Here is a 22,137-nt window from a genome sequence, read left to right as displayed (position 1 = left end):
TAGTGCTTACTCACTAATAATTATGCATAGTTCCAAATTATTATAAGGTTTGTTGTCCTCCAGAAATTCTCCTGTCTGTACAATTGGCCTTCTTAACTTAGTTGTAATTAATGATTACAAACCTTCCTTTTGTTCAAATTCCAAATTAGCAGAATATGAAAAGATGCTTTGTCCCTAAATTGCTCTCTTGCAAAACTTGCATGTTTTCCTTCTCTGAGAATTTGGTAGAATTCAGAAAAGGAACCATATGAGGCACACCTTTCCAGTCTCTTTTAAATGAGCACTTTTAAGCCACTTTCTACTTCTTACCTAAGATAATTCTGAAACAGAAATCAGATAACTTTCATACCTGGCTCCTAAGAGGAATCCGACTGAGGAGTGCTGAAACTTATTATCAAAAAAAGAGAATATTTTTCTTATATTTTTATTGATTGATTAGAAATGTGATTCTACCCAACCAAAAACATGTTCCCTGGAAATGGGAACAAAATACTTTTTAGATGGCTCATTATTATTATTTTTATTATTACTGTGTGAATATTCATTTTCATGGCATTAGGGTATGATCTGATTACTGTAGAAACTACTGAAGTTAAACAATTGGAAGCTAGTGTTTAAAATAACACCAATTATTTTAAGAGTCCACAGAACTTGAACAAATGCCTTTGGTTTAATTGTATTAGCAATATATTAACTGGACGTCCAATGAGTGTCTCCTAACTTGTTGAACAGTGTATACATATAATGCTTTTAACAGGGATACCTATGTAAATCTGCCAGTCTCCATAGTTTTAATAAAATCAGCTAAAGTACACAACATCCAAGTCTCAAAGAACCAAAGTAGGTACCACTTGTTCCTTGCCTAAAAAAAGGTGTATAGTTTCAAATTTCGAAAGGGAAGATGCCCATATTGCATTGCCAAGAACACCTGCAAACATGTGGCCATATCTATATGAGAAGCAAACGATTACTATGAAGGAGACAAGTACAGCAAACAAACATGGACACAGATATGTGCAAACATAACCATTTGCTTCCCAAGTTCTTTGGCTGGTCTCATGGCACCAATACAGCCACACTTCTCTGCAAGAATTTTGGGCATGCAGGAGTCTAAGCTACACATTTCGAAAATGGGAGTGCTAGCTGTTTCAAGAGCTATTTGTAGAACGGTCATCTGAAAATGATTGTTAAGAGAATACAGTGAGGACATTTGTCAGCATGTAGCACAGAGACAGAAGCAGAGTGACTAGTATTAGCCTTAAAGAAAGATGTACTGCTAAATCCCATAATACCACACTGGAAGATTAACCCAAATTGTGCATGGTGTTTATCTATGCATTACCACTTTCTTCTTCCTCTTCTTCCTCTTCTTCCTCCTCCTCCTCCTCTTCATCGTCCTCTGCTTCATCTGCTTCCTCTTCCTCCTCCTCTTCCTCCTCCTCCTCCTCTTCAACCTCCTCCTCATCCCGATCTACTTCTTCATCCTCCTCCTCCTCGTCATCATCAACTTGCTCCTCATTATCATCAGAATATTCCTCTTCCTCCTCCTCTTCTTCCTCTTCCTTATCATCCATTTCCTCAGTTCCATCTGTTTCATAGCATTCATCTACTGAAGAGTTGTCCGTTTTAACTACAAATGATTTTCTTTTAGGAGCCGGTTCTTGGGGTTGCTTCTCTTGCGTCTTTCTTTTTTTTGCCAAAGGACAGCCGTAAACACTGTTCAGGAAAACAAACACATGTTATTGCACCGTCTGCCAGACCACCTGTGAGCATATGATCAAAGGGGGAGGGGACCTGTTTTGATGCAACTGGTTGTTTAAATGCTAGTTCTCCCAACATAAACCTTTGCTTTAAAGATGGCTACAAGAGAGAGATGTGGAAATATTAAGAGCTGTCACTAATGAGCTTACAAAAGCGACTATTGAAATTCTTATTCCATTAAGTCATAAAATAATAGTGTTGTAAGGAAGCTGAAACGTAATCAAGTCCAATCCCTTGCTGATGAAGGAAACCCATCCCTGCTGCATCCCTAAAAGAGACTATCCATCTTCTGCTTTATCAAATGAATGAGACTATACTGGCCTTAAAATTCTGAGCTGTGGACTTTTCAAGTATTAAGTCATATTCTGGTTTATAGAAACACAGAGCTGAAGTCTGATGAAACCAGAAGGGAGTGGTACCATTACTTCTTCTGAGCTAGATGCCATACATCTAACCCAGAATTGCACTATCCTTTAAAACTGCCACAGTGCACAGGTGACTCGTGTTTAGCTCATGGTCTACTAAAACCCTGATATCACTGTCAAATGTACTGCTCTCCAGCCAGGAGCCATCCATTGTGTATTTGGGCATCTGCTGTTTCCTGTCTAAATGCAGAACTTCACATTTATCTCTGCTGGTGTTCATTTTGTTAGTTTGGGCCCAGTTCTTCGTTCTGCCAAGATAATATTGGATCCTGTTTCTGTCTCTGAAGGTATACGCTGCTCTACTCAATTTGGTGACATCTGCAAATCTGAAGAGCATCCTCTCCACTCCAAGTCAGTTAATGAAGATGTTAAACAACACTGGGCCCGGGAAGGAACCCTGAGGCAACCCCACTTTGTCATTATTCACCAGGCTGATGTTGCTTTTCACTAGGATCAAGAGCAGAAATGGATGTCACCCCCAGTGTCCTTGCCTCACTTTCCCAATAATTAACTAATACTGCAGTCGCCAACAAGCTTGCTCTCAAAATAGTTACCCAGGTGATTTCTGATAAAGAAGTCGTATTCCAGCTAGCAAATTCTAAACAGAGGGAACCAAAATGTATACCATAGAGCTGGGGAGGGGGGAATCCAACCAAGCTTCTGTATAAAGGCAGTAGTGCAGTATTAACAGCTATTAACATCTCAGCAAACGATGACATCAAATCTATGTCAGTTTCAGCTGGTTTTAAAAATTGTCTCTTAGCCAATAAACCAGTGGCATATCATCCCTGAACTGTAAATACTAGCCAAATAAATATTTCACACACCATCAGTCTGGATCTTGCAGACTAAAGTTGTTACTGTGGGTCCCCCCCCAAAAAAAAACCCCCACATCAATACCTTGGGTGGGATTCAACTAACTAGTCCAGCTAGCACAAGGGCTTCAATCACTGCAGTGGGGATTTCTCCCCTCACCTCCCATGTGCCTACAAAAGTTTGTGGTGGGAGGACCTTTCTGTCTGGTAAGCAAAACAAAACAAAACCATAGATTCCCTTCACAGAACTAAAAATTCCCAGAGATTTGTGGGAAGAGGGATAGACTGTTACTTGGCAATTGCAGCTCTGTGAAGAGAACAGGGGGTCACCCCAGAAGCCTCTGCTCCTTTAACAAATTGCATTTCTTTGGGGGAAACCCTGGCCCCAAATACAGCGACTGAAGATTTCCATAGCAAGGTGCTCTACATTGCCTTCCCACTTAACCTCGGGCAGCCCATCCATATAGGGAGGGTGAGTAGGAATCGGTGACGAATGAGGCTGAATGTGACTAGCTTTTATAGCTAGGGAAGAAGTTCTCCCCTGGTCCGCTCCCAAACCACGCCCCCTAGCTCACCCACGATTGGCTGTGATCGTGGGCAACACCCCAGCAGTCCTCATGGCCAGAGGAGGAAGTGCCGAAGACAGAACGCCACCCCTGACCCACCACAGCTGTGCTGGAGCTCAGCCACTGCTCCCCACCAGCTGACTTGATTCGAGCCATGGGTGGTTCATCATCAGTGCTTTGCATTTCCACAGCTACAGGTATGGCCCCAAGGACAGTTTGTAGATTTATTGCCATGTTAGTTTTGATAATAATGGCAAATGGCTGCACACTGTGCAAATATTGTGTGGGACTTTATGTATGTACTGATCAAGGAAGGATAAGTGTTCTAAAACCCTAGGAAGAGCTGGGTTGCAGAATGGCCCTGCAGGTAAGCAGCTTTCATGCTACAAATATGGGTGTGTTGCTAGTAATAATAATAATAATAATAATAATAATAATAATAATAATAATTTATTATTTGTACCCCGCCCATCTGGCTGGGTTTCCCCAGCCACTCTGGGCGGCTTCCACAGAAACCAAAAAACACTAAAATATCATACATTAAAAGCTTCCCTGAATAGGGCCGTCTTAAGATATCTTCTGAATGTCAGGTAGTTGTCCATCACCTTGACATCCAATGGGAGGGCATTCCAGAGGGCGGGCGCCACCACCGAAAAGGCCCTCTGCCTGGTTCCCTGTAGCTTGACTTCTCGTAATGAGGGAACCGCCAGAAGGCCCTCGGCGCTGGACCTCAGTGTCCGGGCAGAACGATGGGGGTGGAGACGCTCCTTCAGGTATACTGGGCCGAAGCCGTTTAGGGCTTTAAAGGTCAACACCAGCACTTTGAATTGTGCTCGGAAACGTACTGGGAGCCAATGTAGGTCTTTCAAGACCGGTGTTATGTGGTCTCGGCGGCCGCCCCCAGTCACCAGTCTAGCTGCCGCATTCTGGATTAGCTGTAGTTTCCGAGTCACCTTCAAAGGTAGCCCCACGTAGAGCGCATTGCAGTAGTCCAAGCGGGAGATAACTAGAGCATGCACCACTCTGGCCAGACAGTCCGCGGGCAGGTAGGGTCTCAGCCTGCGCACCAGGTGGAGTTGGTAGACAGCTGCCCTGGATACAGAATTGACCTGCGCCTCCATGGACAGCTGTGAGTCCAAAATGACTCCCAGGCTACGCACCTGGTCCTTCAGGGGCACAGTTACCCTATTCAGGACCAGGGAGTCCTCCACACCAGCCCGCCCCCTGTCCCCCCAAAACAGTACTTCTGTCTTGTCAGGATTCAACTTCAATCCATTAGCTGCCATCCATCCTCCAACCGCCTCCAGGCACTCACACAGGACCTTCACCGCCTTCACTGGTTCTGATTTGAAAGAAAGGTAGAGCTGGGTATCATCTGCATATTGATGGACACCCAGTCCAAGCCCCCTGATGATCTCTCCCAGCGGCTTCATATAGATGTTAAAAAGCATGGGGGAGAGGACGGAACCCTGAGGCACCCCACAAGTGAGGGCCCAAGGGTCTGAACACTCATCCCCCACCACCACTTTCTGAACACGGCCCAGGAGGAAGGAGCGAAACCACTGTATAACAGTGCCCCCAGCTCCCAACCCCTCTAGACGGTCCAGAAGGATGTTATGGTCGATTGTATCAAAGGCCGCTGAGAGATCCAGCAGAACTAGGAAACAACTCTCACCTTTGTCCCTAGCTCGCCGGAGATCATCAACCAGTGCGACCAAGGCAGTTTCAGTCCCATGATGAGGCCTGAACCCTGATTGGAAGGGATCCAAATGGTCCGCATCCTCCAGGCGTGCCTGGAGTTGTTCAGCAACCACACGCTCAATCACCTTGCCCAAGAATGGAAGATTTGAGACTGGGCGATAGTTGGCCATACTGGCCGGGTCTAAAGATGGTTTTTTAAGAAGCGGTTTAATGACCGCCTCTTTCAGCGGATCTGGGAATGTTCCCTCACAGAGGGAAGCATTCACCACCCCGCAGAGCCCATCGCCCAGCCCTTCCCGGCTTGCTTTTATTAGCCAGGATGGGCAAGGATCAAGGAGACAGGTGGTTGGTTTCACGCGTCCAAGCAGCCTGTCCACATCCTCGGGGGTAACGGATTGAAATTGATTCCATGCAACTTGACCAGACAGGGCTCTAGCACTCTCCCGCCCCGGCCCTGCTCCCACGGTGGTGTCTAGCTCCTTCCGAATATGAGTGATATCTGCAAAAAACTTTGCAAAATCGTTGCAGGAGATCTTGGGGTCTTTACAAGGCCCCGGTGGTAAAGGTGGTTCCGTTAAATTGCGGACCACCTGAAAGAGTCTCCTGCTACTATTTTCTGCAGATGCAATAGAGGCGGTGAAGAAAGTCTTCTTCGCCGTCTCTATCGCCACTTGGTAGGCTCGACGTTGAGCTCTAACCTGTGTCCGGTCAGATTCGGAGTGAGTTTTCTGCCACCGACGCTCTAGCCGTCTCAGCGATTGTTTCATCGCCCTCAGCTCCGAAGAAAACCACGGGGCTGTCCGGGCTCCATGCAATCGGAGAGGGCGCTTCGGAGCCAGACAGTCGATAGCCCTGGTTAACTCCGCATTCCAGCAGGCCACCAGGGAATCAGCTGAAAGGCCATCAACATGGGATAAAGCATCCCCTACCACTCTCTGGAAACCATTTGGATCCATTAAGTGGCGGGGGCGGACCATCCGAATTGGTCCCACCTCCCTGCAGAGGGGAAGTAAGAGTATTCTTTAAAATAATGTGAGAAGAGGCGTTGAATGCTTCACTGTCTGTGGACACACTGGGTTCTTCACTCATGTACTGATAGCAAAACAACCACCCAATGCTACACTTCACATTTTTCCTCTGTTATCTCTGTGCAGTAAATTGCCACATGTGAAGTTGTTCCATTTTTAAAAAAAGCTAGGATTCCGAAGATAAGCAATCATAAAAATAGTTATGGCCTGCCAACTCACTAACAGCTGGAAGACTGAAGAACTGGATCTTAATAAACAAAAAACCCAAACTTTGCTGTTCATTGGGCAAAAATGACACATGCAGTGCTACTGATGAACTTAATGATCAGGACCAAGCAGATAGGTGAAGCAGAAAATCAAATTAATTCTGGTAGTCATTTAAAAATTAAATGGGATGCAGAGTACAAGAAAGGCAGGGGGACAAGTTTATACTGAAAGCAGTGTTGGCCACATGTATACATGGAAGAGCATATTCACAGCGGGAGCTCAAAAGATAAGGAGAGGGTGTTTTCTTCAGAAAAGGATATTCTTAAGAAATATATTTTCAGCATTTACAATGGAATTACAATGGGTGCATCAAACATTTTAATAGTGTGGAAGAAGTTGAAATTTTAAAATGGCACCATCTGGAACTGTGAATGTTTTCATGTTAAAAATCTGCTCAAGAGGGCAGCATTCAGATGAAATTTCTTCATATAGGGTTTGCACCCACCTGCTTTTCCCATGTGTTCAGGAGACTCACCCAGACCCCAGAACCCCACCAAGAGCACCTCTGTCTCTGCACTAAGTTTAAATTAGTTAGTGCTCAGAAAAGCACAACAAACCCCCTTCTTTCTCTTTCCTGCTCATTCTGCTTTCTCAGCACACGGTATTTAATAAACTCTATGGCAACATTATCTATACCCATAGCGATATGCAGAAAAATATTATATTCTTAATGAAATAATACATAATTTCTATGTTATATTTTAATAATGTATTTTAAAATGATGCCTTAAGCCCTTCATGAGCACTGAATTAAAACAGCACTGACAGTATCGTTTATTAATAATAATAATAATTAAGGATACCTTGTAAGAAAAAGGGCATTTAAGATATGGAACCCACTTCCCAAACAGGTAGCTCTAAATCTTTTACTGCTATTAATTTTCCACATCATTAATTTACGATTATTTCTAAGTTGTCGTCCACATGTTCCCATTGGTTTTATATGTGAGCCACTCTTCTGTGTGACTCAAGGTTTTATTATGAAATGTTACATTTCCCAAGAAACCGCTTAATGTTGCAACCCATCTCGTCTCTTTTTTTACTTTCCCTGGCTTTTGCCTGTTTACCACCTGGCTCTCTGCTTGATCTTCCTCCTCAGTTTCATGCTCCTGCACCCTGTCTTGATGTCCTCCCTTCAATCCACTCACTCTTACTCTCTCGTCTTCCCTCTCTCCTTCATAGTAGGCTCCTATCCTACTATCCAACCAAGAGGCTTCCACCCAACCACTCTCTCTCTCTCTCTCTCTGTCTCCTGCCACCTCTTTCGCTCCCATTTTCCTTTATGTGTATTGATCCATTGCTTCCTGTTTTCCCTTCTCTTTTCAGTGGCTGGGACTCATACCCACTGTCTGCCCTGTCCTGCCTTTATCCTCGCGGGGCTGGGTAGCGCTGCATCCTCAGAGCACTCTCCCTACAAAGTCACTTCTGGTCTGACCACCAGCACCTCAATTTACCAGAGAGGATGCCTCTTTGTCCTCTCCTCACACACTATTTGACAGTCAGAGCAAGAGAGGAACATGCATTGAAAGAACAGGGAAATAATGCATGAGTGTTTGGCGTAACTATGGGTGGAAGATCAAGACTTTATGCCTGAACAGGAATATGATGTGCATAAAGATACAGTAATGATATAATGTCCATTTAACATAATTCTAAACTAGCATAATTCTAGCCTTGCACGGTCTACAAAAACTGAACTACAAAATTCACTGTCGTTTAATGGCATTGGAAGTACAGGTCTACTACAGTGGTACCTCAGGTTAAGTACTTAATTCATTCCAGAGGTCCGTTCTTAACCTGAAACTGTTCTTAACCTGAAGCACCACTTTAGCTAATGGGGCCTCCCGCCAGTGGCGTAGCGTGGGGGGTGCAGGGGGGCCGGCCGCACCGGGCGCAACATCTGGGGGGGGCGCGCTCGCACTCGCAGCTGCTAAAATCCACGGGTTAGGGGGCGCAAATTACTTGCCTTAACCCCGGGTGCTGACAACCCACGCTACGCCACTGCCTCCCGCTGCAACCGCCACGCGATTTCTGTTATCATCCTGAAGCAAAGTTCTTAACCCGAGGTAATATTTCTGGGTTAGCAGAGTCTGTAACCTGAAGCGTATGTAACCTGAAGCCTATGCAACTTGAGGTACCACTGTATAGTATTTATTTGGGGAACAACATGGTATATTTATTGTAAAACTATTGTTGATGTGGAATCAGTGACGGATAACCATTCTAGTTATCCACTACAAAATCCAAATTGACAATAATTTTACAATAAATGCACAACATTGTTCCCCAAATTAATTTTATTCAAGACTAAGCAAAGACACACTTTTATTCATATATTTGAAAAAAACCCAAGAAAATTATATAAAGAAACCTTCCTGTAATGCAAAGGTGTGAACACTAAGGCAACAACTTAAATTTCTATATAAAAAAGGGGGGCAGGGGGGAAACAGTAAGGAAGAAAACTGCAGCTAAATCATGGACACAAGATTCTCACATCCAACTCAAAGTATAATACATTGTTCTGTCTTTTACATGGTTGGTTAGGAATCATTCAAGTGTGTAATATTCTGAATTGTAGTTAGAGGATTGAGATGTTATACATTCCTGATTTCAGAGGAAAAAAGGGATTGTAGCTTTTCTTAGCACAGGGGGAGAAAGTTATTTTCAAGCAACTTAGAAGAAGCAGTACCTTAGCATTCTATAGTGCCACCAGCTACAACCTGGTTCTTTAAAAATATGAAGTTTTATTGGCGTACGTTTAACAAACATTATGACGAACTGTAGGTTCAGTTTGCATTTCCTTTTTCTTTCTTACTCAGTAGCTTTGTAATATAACCACTCTTTCTTAATGCAAAACACCTGTTTGCATGTAAGTTGGGGGCAAACATTAATTGTGTGCTGGGGTTCCAACTTGAATAAAAATTGGGGGGAGGTTAAGTCCGTCTCACATAATTGATCACAAGATGTGGCAGGCACACATACCATTTGAATGGCAACACCCATCAACTGGGGGGGGCTGCTGAGGAGGAGACTGAGCCAGCATCCAGGAAGTGTGTTGCAGCTGCTACTGCCCTTTGGCAGCAGTGGGCAGTGCCTTACTTGGAGGTTCTGCTGCCTTTGTGGATCTTGCCACCTGAGGTGAACACTTCACCTCACGTCATGGATGGACTGGCCCTGCCCACAGCCTACTGCAAGGGAGGTTTGGATGGCAGCCTAAGTCTACTTTTACAGATGATATATTTTTTATAAACAACAACAACACAAAAAAACCCAAATCACAACCTTGACTGAATATGTGGATATTTTTCCTCACAGGATAGGATGAATGAGAAAGATTTCAAAGTGTACCTTAAGAGAGCTATGAAGTGATTTGTAGTGATAATAATATGCCCTGGAAGCTTGAATTGCTTCCTGCAGACAAACAGTAAAAAAAAAAAAAAGCCAATAATCAGAACCAGTGCTAAAATTAGCAAATAGCAGAATTCAGGTCAAACAGATGTGTCCCAACAACCAGCAATTATTCCCAGAATAGTGCCAAGTCTTACTGAAATCTTGCTATTACAGTTAATCTTGTTTGTTTGAATGTGCTCCTTTTATGGTTCTGCTATTAGCAGTCTGTATTCTCATGACATCTTATTTAAAACCCTGTTCGTACCAAGTTACAAGGTTGTACCGAATGCAGTACTCATGCAGTGGGAATTCCTGGTGCCCACCTCCTCATTCCAGCCACCTGTGGCATTGAAAAGCCTTTTCGGAGTGCTAAGAGACCCTCAACAAATGCCTAGAGTGTGGGGACAGGAAGCTATAGCGGGAGGAGCTTTCAATGTACTCTTGCCCAAGAACTGAGACTTTCTACAGAGGCCCTTCTCACTGTCCCTTCAGGTATCCATAAGGAGACAGTGCATGGGGGCAGCTTTTCTGTGGTGCCCCTCTGCTGTTGGAACCCCATCCCCCAAGAGTTCTTTACAAGTCTTTCACTGCTTCAAACCTTTCTTTTGGAAAGCTTCTTCAGCTTTTCCTAAACTATGGTTTAGATGCCTGAACACGGCTGATGTCTCTCAGTGGAACCCAACACATAAGGTTACTGTAAGAGCAAGAATAGAGAACCCCACGTATATCACCCTGAGCCACTTGGAGGAAATGTGGATTACATACGTAGTGTCATGGACTAGCTGGATTCAGAGGAAATGTGGGAGGCAGCTGTTGGGGCAGGGTAAGAAGGGGGGGATTGGTGGTGGGATGATGATGTGTGGTCAGAGGGAGAAGAGGGAGAAGACTGGGAGGAGGAGGTGTCAGAAGCTGAAGAGGCTGTGGCAGAAGGCAGTGCAGAATTAGGGGCAGGAGAGGAGGGGGGCAGGAGAGAGATTGAACCTGCTTGAACCAGCTCCCCTTCCCCCGGACTCCCAGAATACACAGAGAAATGAGACAGGGCCATAGGCGCCGACTCCATGGGGCTTGAGGGGGCTCGAGCCCCCTCAAAAAATTTTTTGGGGGGGCTCAGCCCCCCCAATAATCTCGGGCGGGCGCCCTTCCAGCAGAGCGCCGCCGCCGTCCCCCGCCTCCTCCTCACCTGCTCCTTCGCCAGCCAGCCAGCCGTGCGCCCTAATCGGAGGCACTGCCGGAAATCCAGCGAGAACAGGGGAATCCCGACTGGCCACACCTCCCAGCCAGCCAATCGGCTGGCTGGGGGGCGTGGCTTGCCCTATTTAGGGCCGGAGCCACTTTATTTGCATATTCATGAGCTTATTTATTATTCATGAGCTTTCCCGGGCCCCCCCAATATTTTTTCTAAGTCCGCGTCCCTGGACAGGGCAGAGCAACAAGAGGGAGGACAGTGGAGCCTTAGGCTGCCAGGAAAAGGAACTAGGCTAGGGGAAGAGCCTTAGACAATGGTAGGAAGACAGGGACCTTCAGTCCTTGCAACTGCCTTGCAAGACCTACTGGGAAGGGGTTGCTGTGACCACTAGGACTGAGCTGTTTTGTTTTTGATTTTTTTTATTTTATTTTTTTTATAATAATTTTTATTACATTTTTCCAAATTACAAATAAGAAAAGACAGAATAAAAGAAAAGAAAAGAAAAAAGAACAGAAAATAACATCCATTTCAATAACTTATTTCAAATTTCCATTGGACTTCCCCACGTCTCCCGCATAGTGCATTCTTGATAATAAAGTCATCAGCAAATTATACCCTTATTTCGTGTTTTTCTTTATATTTTCAATTGCAATTTAAGTTTAAATCTCTTGTTCTCCGTTTACTCTAAAAATATAACCTGATATCATTTAACCCATTTAAACTTTGGTTCTTTCCCGAATATTAACAATTTCCTAAATAATTAAACTTCATTGCTGGGGCTAACGTTCTAGATCATACGACATCTTATGTTTCATACAACTTATAATACTTTTGCAAATAGTCTTTGAATTTTTTCCAATCCTCCTCCATTGCCTCTTCTCCCAGGTCCCGGATTCTTGCAGTCATCTCAGCCAGTTCCATGTAGTTCATCAGTTGCGTCTGCCACTCCTCCAGTGTGGGCAAATCTTGGGTCTTCCAATACTTGGCGATAAGAATTCTTGCTGCAGTTGTAGCATACATAAAGAAAGTTCTATCCTTTTTTAACACCTTCTGGCCGACAATGCCCAGAAGGAAGGCCTCTGGTTTCTTGGGAAAGGTGTACTTAAACACCTTCTTTAACTCATTATAGATCATTTCCCAAAAGGCCTTCAATCTTGGGCACGTCCACCAGAGGTGAAAGAATGTCCCTTCAGCCTCCTTACATTTCCAACATTTATTGTCAGACAAATGGTATATCTTAGCGAGTTTGACTGGGGTCATGTACCACCTGTATACCATTTTCATAATGTTTTCTTTCAAGGCATTACATGCCGTAAACTTCATACCGGTGGTCCATAACTTTTCCCAGTCTTCTGACATGATATTGTAACCAATGTCTTGAGCCCATTTTATCATGGCTGTTTTAACTATTTCATCCTGAGTGTTCCATTTAAGCAGCAAGTTGTACATTCTCGAAATTACCTTGGTCTTTGGTTTGTTTTTGATTTTTAATAAAGAGTTAACTTCACTGACATCAGGTACTTTATTGTTTTATTGCTGACCTACGCCTGATTCCAGCTCCTGATATGTAATAATTATTAGATAGTGAAGAGAGTTTTTGTCATCCTAGAAAATAAACCACTGTTATTTATGGGAAAGACATGCAAACTGTAGACATGAGAGTGTGTTGCATAGTTCTTTTAGGGAAAGAAATGTGGTTCAAAACAGAAATCTCATCACTAAAATAAATAATTCAAAAATAAAATAAAATGAAGAGTTGGTCCAAAATTGATCCGTGCCACTGCCAACAGAAAGTATTCTACTATTGGGATAAGGATTGCGTTATTATGTGCAGAAGTAAATAGCCACACTGAATTGGTTGTGCTGAACCCAGTCGTAGTAATGACTAGCTCTTCACAGTGCTGTTCATTTAGACACCTCAAAATATTTTACAGATGAGGGCGACTGTCTAGTGTCTCTGTTTTACAGATGCTGAAAATGGAAGGCAGAGAGAGAGAGAGAGTGAGAGAGAGAGAATGACTTACTCAGCATATGAAGATTGCCTTGGTATCCCTCTTAGAGCCACTTTAAGAAGTTGCTCTCACACTATCTGTTTCTATCAGCAAAGTGAGCACATTATGCTATCAGCCAAGCCAGCCATTCTTTAAAAAAAGAAGAAATCTGCTGTAGGTAAGAGGACAAATCTATATGGATATTTGCAGAAGCCTCTTGAGAAAATTATCTTACTGGGTACTGCTGCTTCTTTTTCATCCCTTTCCTGCAGCACACACTGAGCCCTCATTTATTTGGTGGCTGTTACAGCAACACATCCCCTCCGGTCGCCCCCTTGTAAACCTTCCCACATCAGACAATGTGGTGGCAAGCAAAGCACTGATGGAGGAGCATGTGCCCAACACCTGCTGTTCGAAAGAAAACAAGTTACCATCATGGAAACACCTAGTTCATGCCAGAGACTTCTGTGCAGATCCTACAGCCCAAATCTGCTCTCACTGTCATGGCACAGATGGACCATTCAGCACCTTCTGACACCATCCTTCTGACACATCTTTCCTTCTCTATCCTGCTCAGTGTTGCACTAAAACGCACAGGGGCTATTCTTCAGTTCCTCCTAGCTGTGAATTTCTAAATGTTTGAAAGAAAAATTCAAAACACACTGAGATCACCAGCCCGCCTTCTCTTTATTTACACACTCTGATGTGGAAGCCTTGTCTCCAAATTCAGCAATTACTCACTGGTGAAGGAAAGGCAATTTGCACACCCTCAGAGGCACCATCTCCCTATTTCACAGCACAAGATTCCAAGACCCTCCAGTTCACGTAGCAGGGCTAGGAAAGACCTCTGCTAGTTCACCGCCAGTTCATCAGAGACAATATGCACTAGGCGGATCAATAGTTTGGCTCTGTAAGTATAAGGCAACTTTTATGTCCTTCATGTCTTCCAGAGCTTACTTCTGAAATTCCAAACAGGTTTGAGACGAAATATCTGATGCATCGTCCCTAATTGTAAATTAGGAGCCAATCTTAGGGATGTACACTTCCTTCCTTCTTCCATGGAGCAAGATTTAATCTCCACTTAGTACAACAGAATTTATTCCCAGGTAAGCAGGTTCTGGGTTGCAACCTCAGAGTTGCATGCATGCCAGCAAAACCATGATTTGCAAACCTACTTGAAACCATGGCCAGCATTCAGTAATTATATTGGTTCAAATACAGCCATGAACAGACAAAGGAAGGATTTCTCTCTATATAAAGGAAATAAAGAAGGAAGGAAGGAAGATGAAGGAGTGCATGTTCTGAGGATTGACCTCAATTTGCAATAACAACAACAACAACAACAACAACAACAACAACAACAATAAATGCATGATGCCAGTGAAGTAGATAAATAGGTACCGCTCTGGTGGGAAGGTAAATGGCATTTCCGTGCACTGCTCTGGTTCACCAGAAGTGGCTTAGTCATGCTGGCCACATGACCCAGAAGCTGTATGCCGGCTCCATTGGCCAGTAAAGTGAGATGAGTGCTGCAACCCCAGAGCCGTCCGTGACTGGACCTAACAATCAGGGGTCCCTTTACCTTTAGTGTTACATTTGCACCAGGTTTAAGCCTTAAGCTAAGATCAATGGACCCAGCAAAAGTTGATGAATTCATCAATTTTACCTAGGCATGCCAATGTCCTTTCCTAATTTAAGCTTACTCCTGGAATCTGGTGCAACCACAGCTGTAATGTTGGGTCTTGCCAAGAAGAAAACAAATTTGCATTTTTAAAACGTTATCCCATTTGGGAAATGGCCACTGCCATGTGTGATGACTGAATTGGAAGCCGTATTAAAATACAGGAGGAAGGGTCTGCATTTTCTTCACCCCACACAATGATTATCTAACAATTACACCACAGCAGGTGTAGCCAACTTGCCTAGACCATTATCTCCATAGCATCATAGTTAAGCCAGCCTTAATCAAGTTACCTCTTGTGACAAATCAAGGTCACAAAAACCTGTAGCAAAAGAAACGGTAATTTGCCAGCCCACATGGCAAAGGTAATAGAACTGCATATGAAAGATCAAAATCATCCACTGCCATACAAAGCCACAGACCTGGATTTTTGGTGAATGTTTTACACTCTGGTGTATACTTCTTCAGTAATGCATCATGGATTCTGATAAAAAATATACTGCTGTTCTACTGCGAAGGAAGCCAGTAAAAGACTTCAGATATATTATGGATTCTCTGTCAGTACGTTTATTTATTGTTTGCTGTGTTTCATTTGAAAATCCTGTCGCTTAGGACTGAAAGTCAGTTGGGAGAAAAAACCTAACAGCATTTAGCTAAATACTGGAGCATGAATGTGTGTGCATATGATTGACTGATTGATTGATTGATTGAATGAATTTATATACCGCCCTATACCCAGAGGTCTCATGCATGGGTTATATACTACACAGCACACACATGATTTTTTGCAAGAATTTCTACATTATTTGTCAGAATTTCTTTGGAACCTTTTTCTCTTTTAATAACAAAACTTGTATTGTGACCTACATGAGAAATTTGAACTGTGATCCAATGCAAAGGTGCCATTTTAACTTCAGGGACATACTTATATATCTTCCCTTATACGATTCGTTATTTTTCATGTAGTTAAAACAGAGAGTAGGAGAAGCACACAGAGAAGAGGGGCTTCTGCCTGTTTTGTCCAAATAGAGCATGATCTTTGAATAGTGCACCACCAAATCCTTCTTTGAAATTAATGTTAAAATATGTATGCCCTGACTTCTGATTTATTATATCATTGACAAATAGTAAAGAGGACAGGCACGTCGTAAAGTTTATGGATGGAGTGATGGCATGCACAATAATGTCTCGTAAAGAATAACAGGGAGGGGGAGTTATTTATTCTTGTGGATTCAAGAACGTACAGATAGACTGTCTGCGTGCACAGAATTTTTCATAAATATCCCACAGTGCACCCCATTGTACAGCCGCCATACATTAATTAGAGCGTTCAGCAGACACTGCAATGTGTTACACTCACCCAAGTGAATCTTCATTTTTCACATGCAGGGCCTTACTAATTAAAATCAGCTTTGCAATTAAATGTGGAAAATTGTGTTAAACTTTCAAGCATGGTTTTAAGGATTGAGGGGGGAGAGCCAGGGGAAGGAAGCAATGTATTTATTTTTAGGGTGTTTTATTTTGTTGCAAATGAATTTTTTCCATCAATATAAGAGCCAGCAAAAAGGGACGTGTGAGGATTTCTCCTCCCGCCGCCACCCCCGTATTATAGATGCTCCTCTCTGTTGCAAGTTGCAATGCTCCACTATCTCTCTGCCAGTACCTGGCCCGGTTCCAATGCTTTTAGTGAGTGCTATCTGTCAAGGCATGAATAATACAGCCCCTAGGCTGTCGGCAGAATCCAAATGAGGCATACATCAGGAAGCAAGCACTCGACTTTAGCTCCAGAACATGCTCCTGTGAAGACAGGCAATTATTCACCCACGGCTGCAGCCATGGCAATCAAACTGGTGGGTGAAAAGGTATAAGAAACATGGGGGGGGGATTGAAGAAGAAAAAGAAATATGGCACAACGAGCGGAGGAAACTCAATAATTTTCTAATAAGGGAAGGTTTTCTAATAAGAGAGAGAGATTGGAGTCCTTTCATTTTTTTAAAGTCTGGATCTGAACTGTTTGTCTAAGACTTCAGAGGATGCTAAAGCAAGCCTGGTTGTTTTGTTTTTAAAAAGTGCACAGAAAGGCAATGCTAAACAGGCAAGTATTTACTTTTTAAAATAAATTTTCCAGGTTTCCATTTTAAAAAATAGGGGATAAAAAGGAAGAAAGAGATAAGGACCCAAGTATTGTAAAAATGTTCTGTATCAAATGGACTACTAACAAGGGGGATCTTGATTAAGGGGCTAAAAGCAGAAGGCATCACATTCCTGCAATCATGGTGGTAGTAACTTCACACATAGGTTTTCCTCCTTAGGACTTTAGCAGATGACCATGGTGGAAGGGAAGGGTGGGGACAGAGATGGAGTTTTATTTTTAGCTCTATGCTTGGATTCAGGACTAGCAGCTCAATAACCTGTTCCTTTGTTAACGGGGTGGAGGTGAGACTCCAACCTTTGCTGTGGACAGATGGCCTTTTGCCACCTTTTAATTACTGGGTTAAATGTGATTAAATAATAGGTAAACACTGTGCATGGGGTTGAGGTGGGGGCCACAAAGCCAAAGAAAAAAAAAACCATTCATGAAATGGCAAGGGAAAGAGTAATGCTAGTGCTGGTGCTAGCCAGATTACTGCCCTCCAATTTTTATTTTATTTTATTTTTTAAGGCTGCATATGCACTCTTGTCAGAGTGATCAACTGGGGAGGCCAAACTAGATGAAATACTAATTGCACGAATGCAATTGACATGGTTGTTTTTGTTATGTAAATAGAAGCCACAGGGAGACTGTGTGTGTGTGTGTGTGTGTGTGTTTAGTTTATATCTCCTTCCCCCTGCCACAATTGGGGGGGGGGATTGCCTCTCCAAAACTGCTATTTGAATGGTAAAGGAAGCCCCCAAAGGCTATCTATTTTAAAAGAAAAGGTAATATTTAACATTATATCCAACCTGGCCCACAATCCATTAAAAACAACAACAGAGTCCTCTCCTCCAAAACAAAAAAACAAACAGGCAGGTAAAATGTGTAAATCAGCAGTGATATCACACATACAGGCTTGAGTGCAATTTAAGGTGTTTTTCCTTTTTGGGTGATTCTTAAAGCTCCTGATCAAAGTGACCCAACTTTCCTTACGAAGTGGTCAGCAAGAGTATTTCAAAATGGAACCTGCAGATTTTCGTTTTGTATTCTTATGTTGTGAACAACCCTGAGATCTATGGATGAAGGGTGGAATACAATTGTAATAAATAATTTTTAAAAAATCTTTAATGTATTGTTATGTATTTTTACACACACACTGTCTTGAGCATTCTAACTGAGAGTGGAAATTAGGACATGAATTCTGCAAAATAAATAAAATAAAACAGGACATTTCCAGGTTCAGATGTGGGTGTTTACAATGCCAGAGTAACATTTTGATTTCATTTGTATCTGTGGCACTTCTTCCCCAATAGCTATGACATCACAATTCTGAGGCATTCATTTCCAATACGCTAATACTGCATTTCCGGGGGTTCTATGCCACCAGCATAACTAATAGCCTCATGAGTTCGCCTGATTCCATTTTAAACTATCGAAGTTAGTGGCTGTCACCACATCTTGATGCAGCGAATTCCTAAGTGATGTGTGAGAAATGAGTACTTTCTTTGTCTGCCCTGAATCTCCCCACTAATCAGTAGATAATTACAGGATCTAGCATAATCATGAGATTGGGAGAAAAGCAAGTGCCCTGAGTTTGTACAGTTATAAGTTGGCGGGGGGGGGCAGGATCCCCTAAACTTCTGGGTGGATAGATCTTCCCCATAATTCCTGGATTTAGTAAAAATTGGGCTTAATCAAACTGTGCCAAACACTCCTGGATTCAGCTTATGTTAATGAGCCAGGCCTCTGGCACAGCTAGCTGAGTGTGGGTCACTGGAGGAACAGAGCTAATAATGGCTGAGACATTAACCCATCAATAAAACCATTAGGAAGGTGAAGGCTATACCAAATGAGCAAGGGTAGGGCCCCTCCTCCAGCTGGGTGTTGGTGGACAGAGACAAAAGGGGGTAAAGCATTTTGGTTTGGAGGATGTAAGTGAACAGGAACTAAATGCCTGTTTTACAAACTTGAGAGAGGGGCCAGGGCAGTCTGTTTTGTGCTGCAGAGAGGGTCAGATGTGCTGTTTGGGGTCTCTTTGAATCTCAAGTTGCAGCAATGGAAGAAATAGGATCCTCTTGGGATGAGAATACTCTGCACTCTCTCCATCTAGCCTCAGGTTGCATATGTGTGTAAATAAACCATTTATCATAAAGTCTGTGTTGTTCTCACTGTCCAAAAGGAAACACAAACTCTGCTACCTCGTGGAACCTCACAGAGCATGGAGATTGTAACGGGTAACTATAGTTTGTTCTTAGGTGAAAACTGATGCTCTTCCCCTCTTTCCTCCTCTTGTGGGTGAAGGAAGGAGGGCAAGGAAGGAGCTCATAACTCTGAGGCACATTTCCTGCCAGGTAAACTAGGTTGTAGATTAGGAGTGGGAAACCAGAGGCCCCTCCTGATGTTGTCAGACCATAGCTCCCACTATTCCTGACCAATGGCCATGCTGGCTGGATCTGGTTGGAGTTGGGAGTTCTCAACAGCCTCTGGAAGGCCACAGGGTTAGATTATCACGAAGAAGCGTCAGGTTCCATGCATGAGATAAAGCTTCCCAGTTCATTCTTTCAGGCACAAGGAAGGAGCATGCAAGCTGAGGAAGAGGAGCTGCTGACAAAAGCACACAGCAATCTACAACGCCCCGATCCAATCAGATGTGCTGGAGGATGCAGACACACAGTATTTTGGGTACTGGGGTAAAGGTTGGACAACTGAAGGAATTGGAATGGGCATGAACAGAAGGAACTGTTTCAGGAGCAGAAGCAGCAGTAATGTTCAGTTCAATTTAATATGGTCAACGCACCAATATTAAAGCATTACATATTCAGACACAATAGCAGCAATCTGCCCTATGTCTGTGAGTGTCTTTATTTTAACGCTGATCTTGGACTGAAGAAATTCAGCCAGCTACACTGCAGATACTAAAATTAATAATTACTGGGAGTCTGCTGGATGAACCAAAAACCACCTATCTGTTCAAATACTGCCTTCCAGCTGAAAGTCGTGAGCACAGTGTAAGCAAATGGCATATGCCAGTAATAAAGAGGTGTCCCTTCACAGGAAAATAGAAGTGGAGCATACTGAAAATCTGGGTACAAATGCTTTCGAATGCAAAACTGCAATATTGTTTCCATTCATCAGAAATTACACCATTTCCTGCTTCCACAAACGCACAATGCTATTCAAAACAAAGACGTATTTGCAATGTGGAGGGGGTGGGGAAACTCTTTTAAAAAATTATATAGCAAGTGTCAACTGAAAGCTTCCTTTCCAGTCCTATTAATAAGAGGTCTGTTCCATGGACATAACTGATAATTAGGGTGTTAAGAATTCACTAACAGCCAGAATTTTTTTTTTGATACTTTTCCAAATTGTCTTGTGAAATGTCCTCAAATTTTCATTTAATTAACAGCTTCAAAATCCAGTCTGTTCATGTATTGACATAGCAGGATCATGTCAAGAAAGCAAATAATGAAAAATACATCTGAAAGTGAAACTAATTTCAACCATGGATCCTTAAAACACATGAACATTTATACCCTCTAATTCCTCCCCTACCCTGTATCATAAACATATATTAATTAAAATATTTGAAAACTATATCTAAATTCAATTAAAGCATAAAACTGAACTTAATTTGTTAATAAGAACCTAATATTAATATAATTCAAACACTGGATTGATCCTGGAGTTTGCTAGAGAGAAAGGAGTGCATTTTGCATTATGAAAAAATGAAGAAAAGGTGCAACTTGAAATCAAAACTCAAAAGAATCATATTTTCCTTTGGCAAGCCAATAAAGTCAGTTATTCAACTCTTTGAAATAACCCTGTAGATTAGACTGATATATATTTTAAAATGTGACATGTAAAACTATTGCTATTCTTCTCTATTTGCATTCAGAAAAAAAGCATTCATCATGTTTTGGGTGTTTGTTTGATACAGATGCTAATATATAATTCTAATATATTAATGAGCTGTTCACTTCTTTCAAGTGCCTTCTAAATTTCTTTTCTCTACTTGGGACCTTCCTCTGTCTTGCAGCAAGCTGTGGCTTTATTTCTTCTCCTCTCATCACTTCTGGTCTGTCCTGCTCACCTTCCGGAAGGATGGCTGGGTTTTAAGAATGACAGTGCAGCCAACGTTTTCTCCCCATTTTACACACACACTTACACCCCCACACACCCCTACACTACTCTACAAATTTGCCTCTGGAGACCACCTGGTAGTCTGCAGATCACTTTTTGAGAACAGCATCTATGGACACATCTTAAGTCTGAGCTGCAAAACCGTTATTTGCCCTTAAAAACCATTGGGAATCATCAATCAAATTCTAGGACCAATAAATAAGTCGTATGCTGCAGGCTTGAGCCCCACTCATTTATTCACCCACAATTTTTTCCAACACAAATCTGTGCCACATGGGGAATCAGATACAGTATACCAATGCCACTGCTGTTGTTGCTAAAAGTGTTCAGGCGTGGATTAGATTCCTTGCACCATCGGCAAAGATTCCATTGGTCTGGTGGAATCTCTCATTAGTTCATGGTAAAAGAAAGCCCTAGCACACACCAGAGCCCTAATTCTCAAACTGCTGTCTTATGACTGGGATATTATACTGTGAAGAAAACAAATGGCTGAAAAACTAAAGAACAAAACGACACTTTGGATACAATATTTAATGCATATTAAGTTCATCGTTATTATTATTTAGTTCAGGTATTTACTGTATTTTTTGCACCATAACACTCACTTTTTTCCTCCTAGAAAGTAAGGGGAAATGTCTGTGCGTGTTATGGAGCGAATGCCTGCGGGTGACGGGGGGGATCTGCTGCAGTCGTGAGCAGAGGATCCATGGTTCCCCTTCCTTCCCTCCTCCGTGGTTACAAAGCATGGATCCACATGGATCCTCAGGATTTTTGCATTGGGCTACTCCAAACTCACTGTCAAATCACAGGTCTGTGGCCACAGCATGAACCACAAAAATCATATATCCACTATTTTGTTTAGAATCTTTTTTTTTCTTGTTTTCCTCCTCTAAAAACTACGTGCGTGTTATGGTCTGGTGCGTGTTATAGAGCGAAAAATACGGTATATACCACCTAATAGTCAGAATTTCTAAATGGTGAAATCCACAAAGCCTTGTACTAGGCTGTGCACATCTGTCCAATTGTCCCCCATTATATTTGGGGGCATTGTG

General features: G+C 42.6%; 1 protein-coding gene across 16 annotated transcripts in view; it reads right to left on the bottom strand.

Annotated features, from left to right (window-relative positions):
* MYT1L (myelin transcription factor 1 like) overlaps nucleotides 1–22,137 on the bottom strand; it is a 285,138-nt gene that overhangs the window by 89,910 nt on the left and 173,091 nt on the right. For all 16 annotated transcript variants that reach the window (XM_082215422.1, XM_082215413.1, XM_082215421.1 and 13 more), the window contains one exon: nucleotides 1,343–1,716. In XM_082215422.1, coding sequence (XP_082071548.1) covers nucleotides 1,343–1,716 — 374 coding nt within the window. The remainder of the gene's footprint in view (nucleotides 1–1,342; nucleotides 1,717–22,137) is intronic.

Source organism: Podarcis vaucheri (genome assembly GCF_965113315.1).
Source record: "Podarcis vaucheri genome assembly, chromosome: 3".
Classification (NCBI taxonomy): Eukaryota; Metazoa; Chordata; class Lepidosauria; order Squamata; family Lacertidae; genus Podarcis; species Podarcis vaucheri.
The sequence above is the reverse complement of the archived record's forward strand: the minus strand, read 5'-3'. Positions and strand labels throughout refer to the sequence as shown.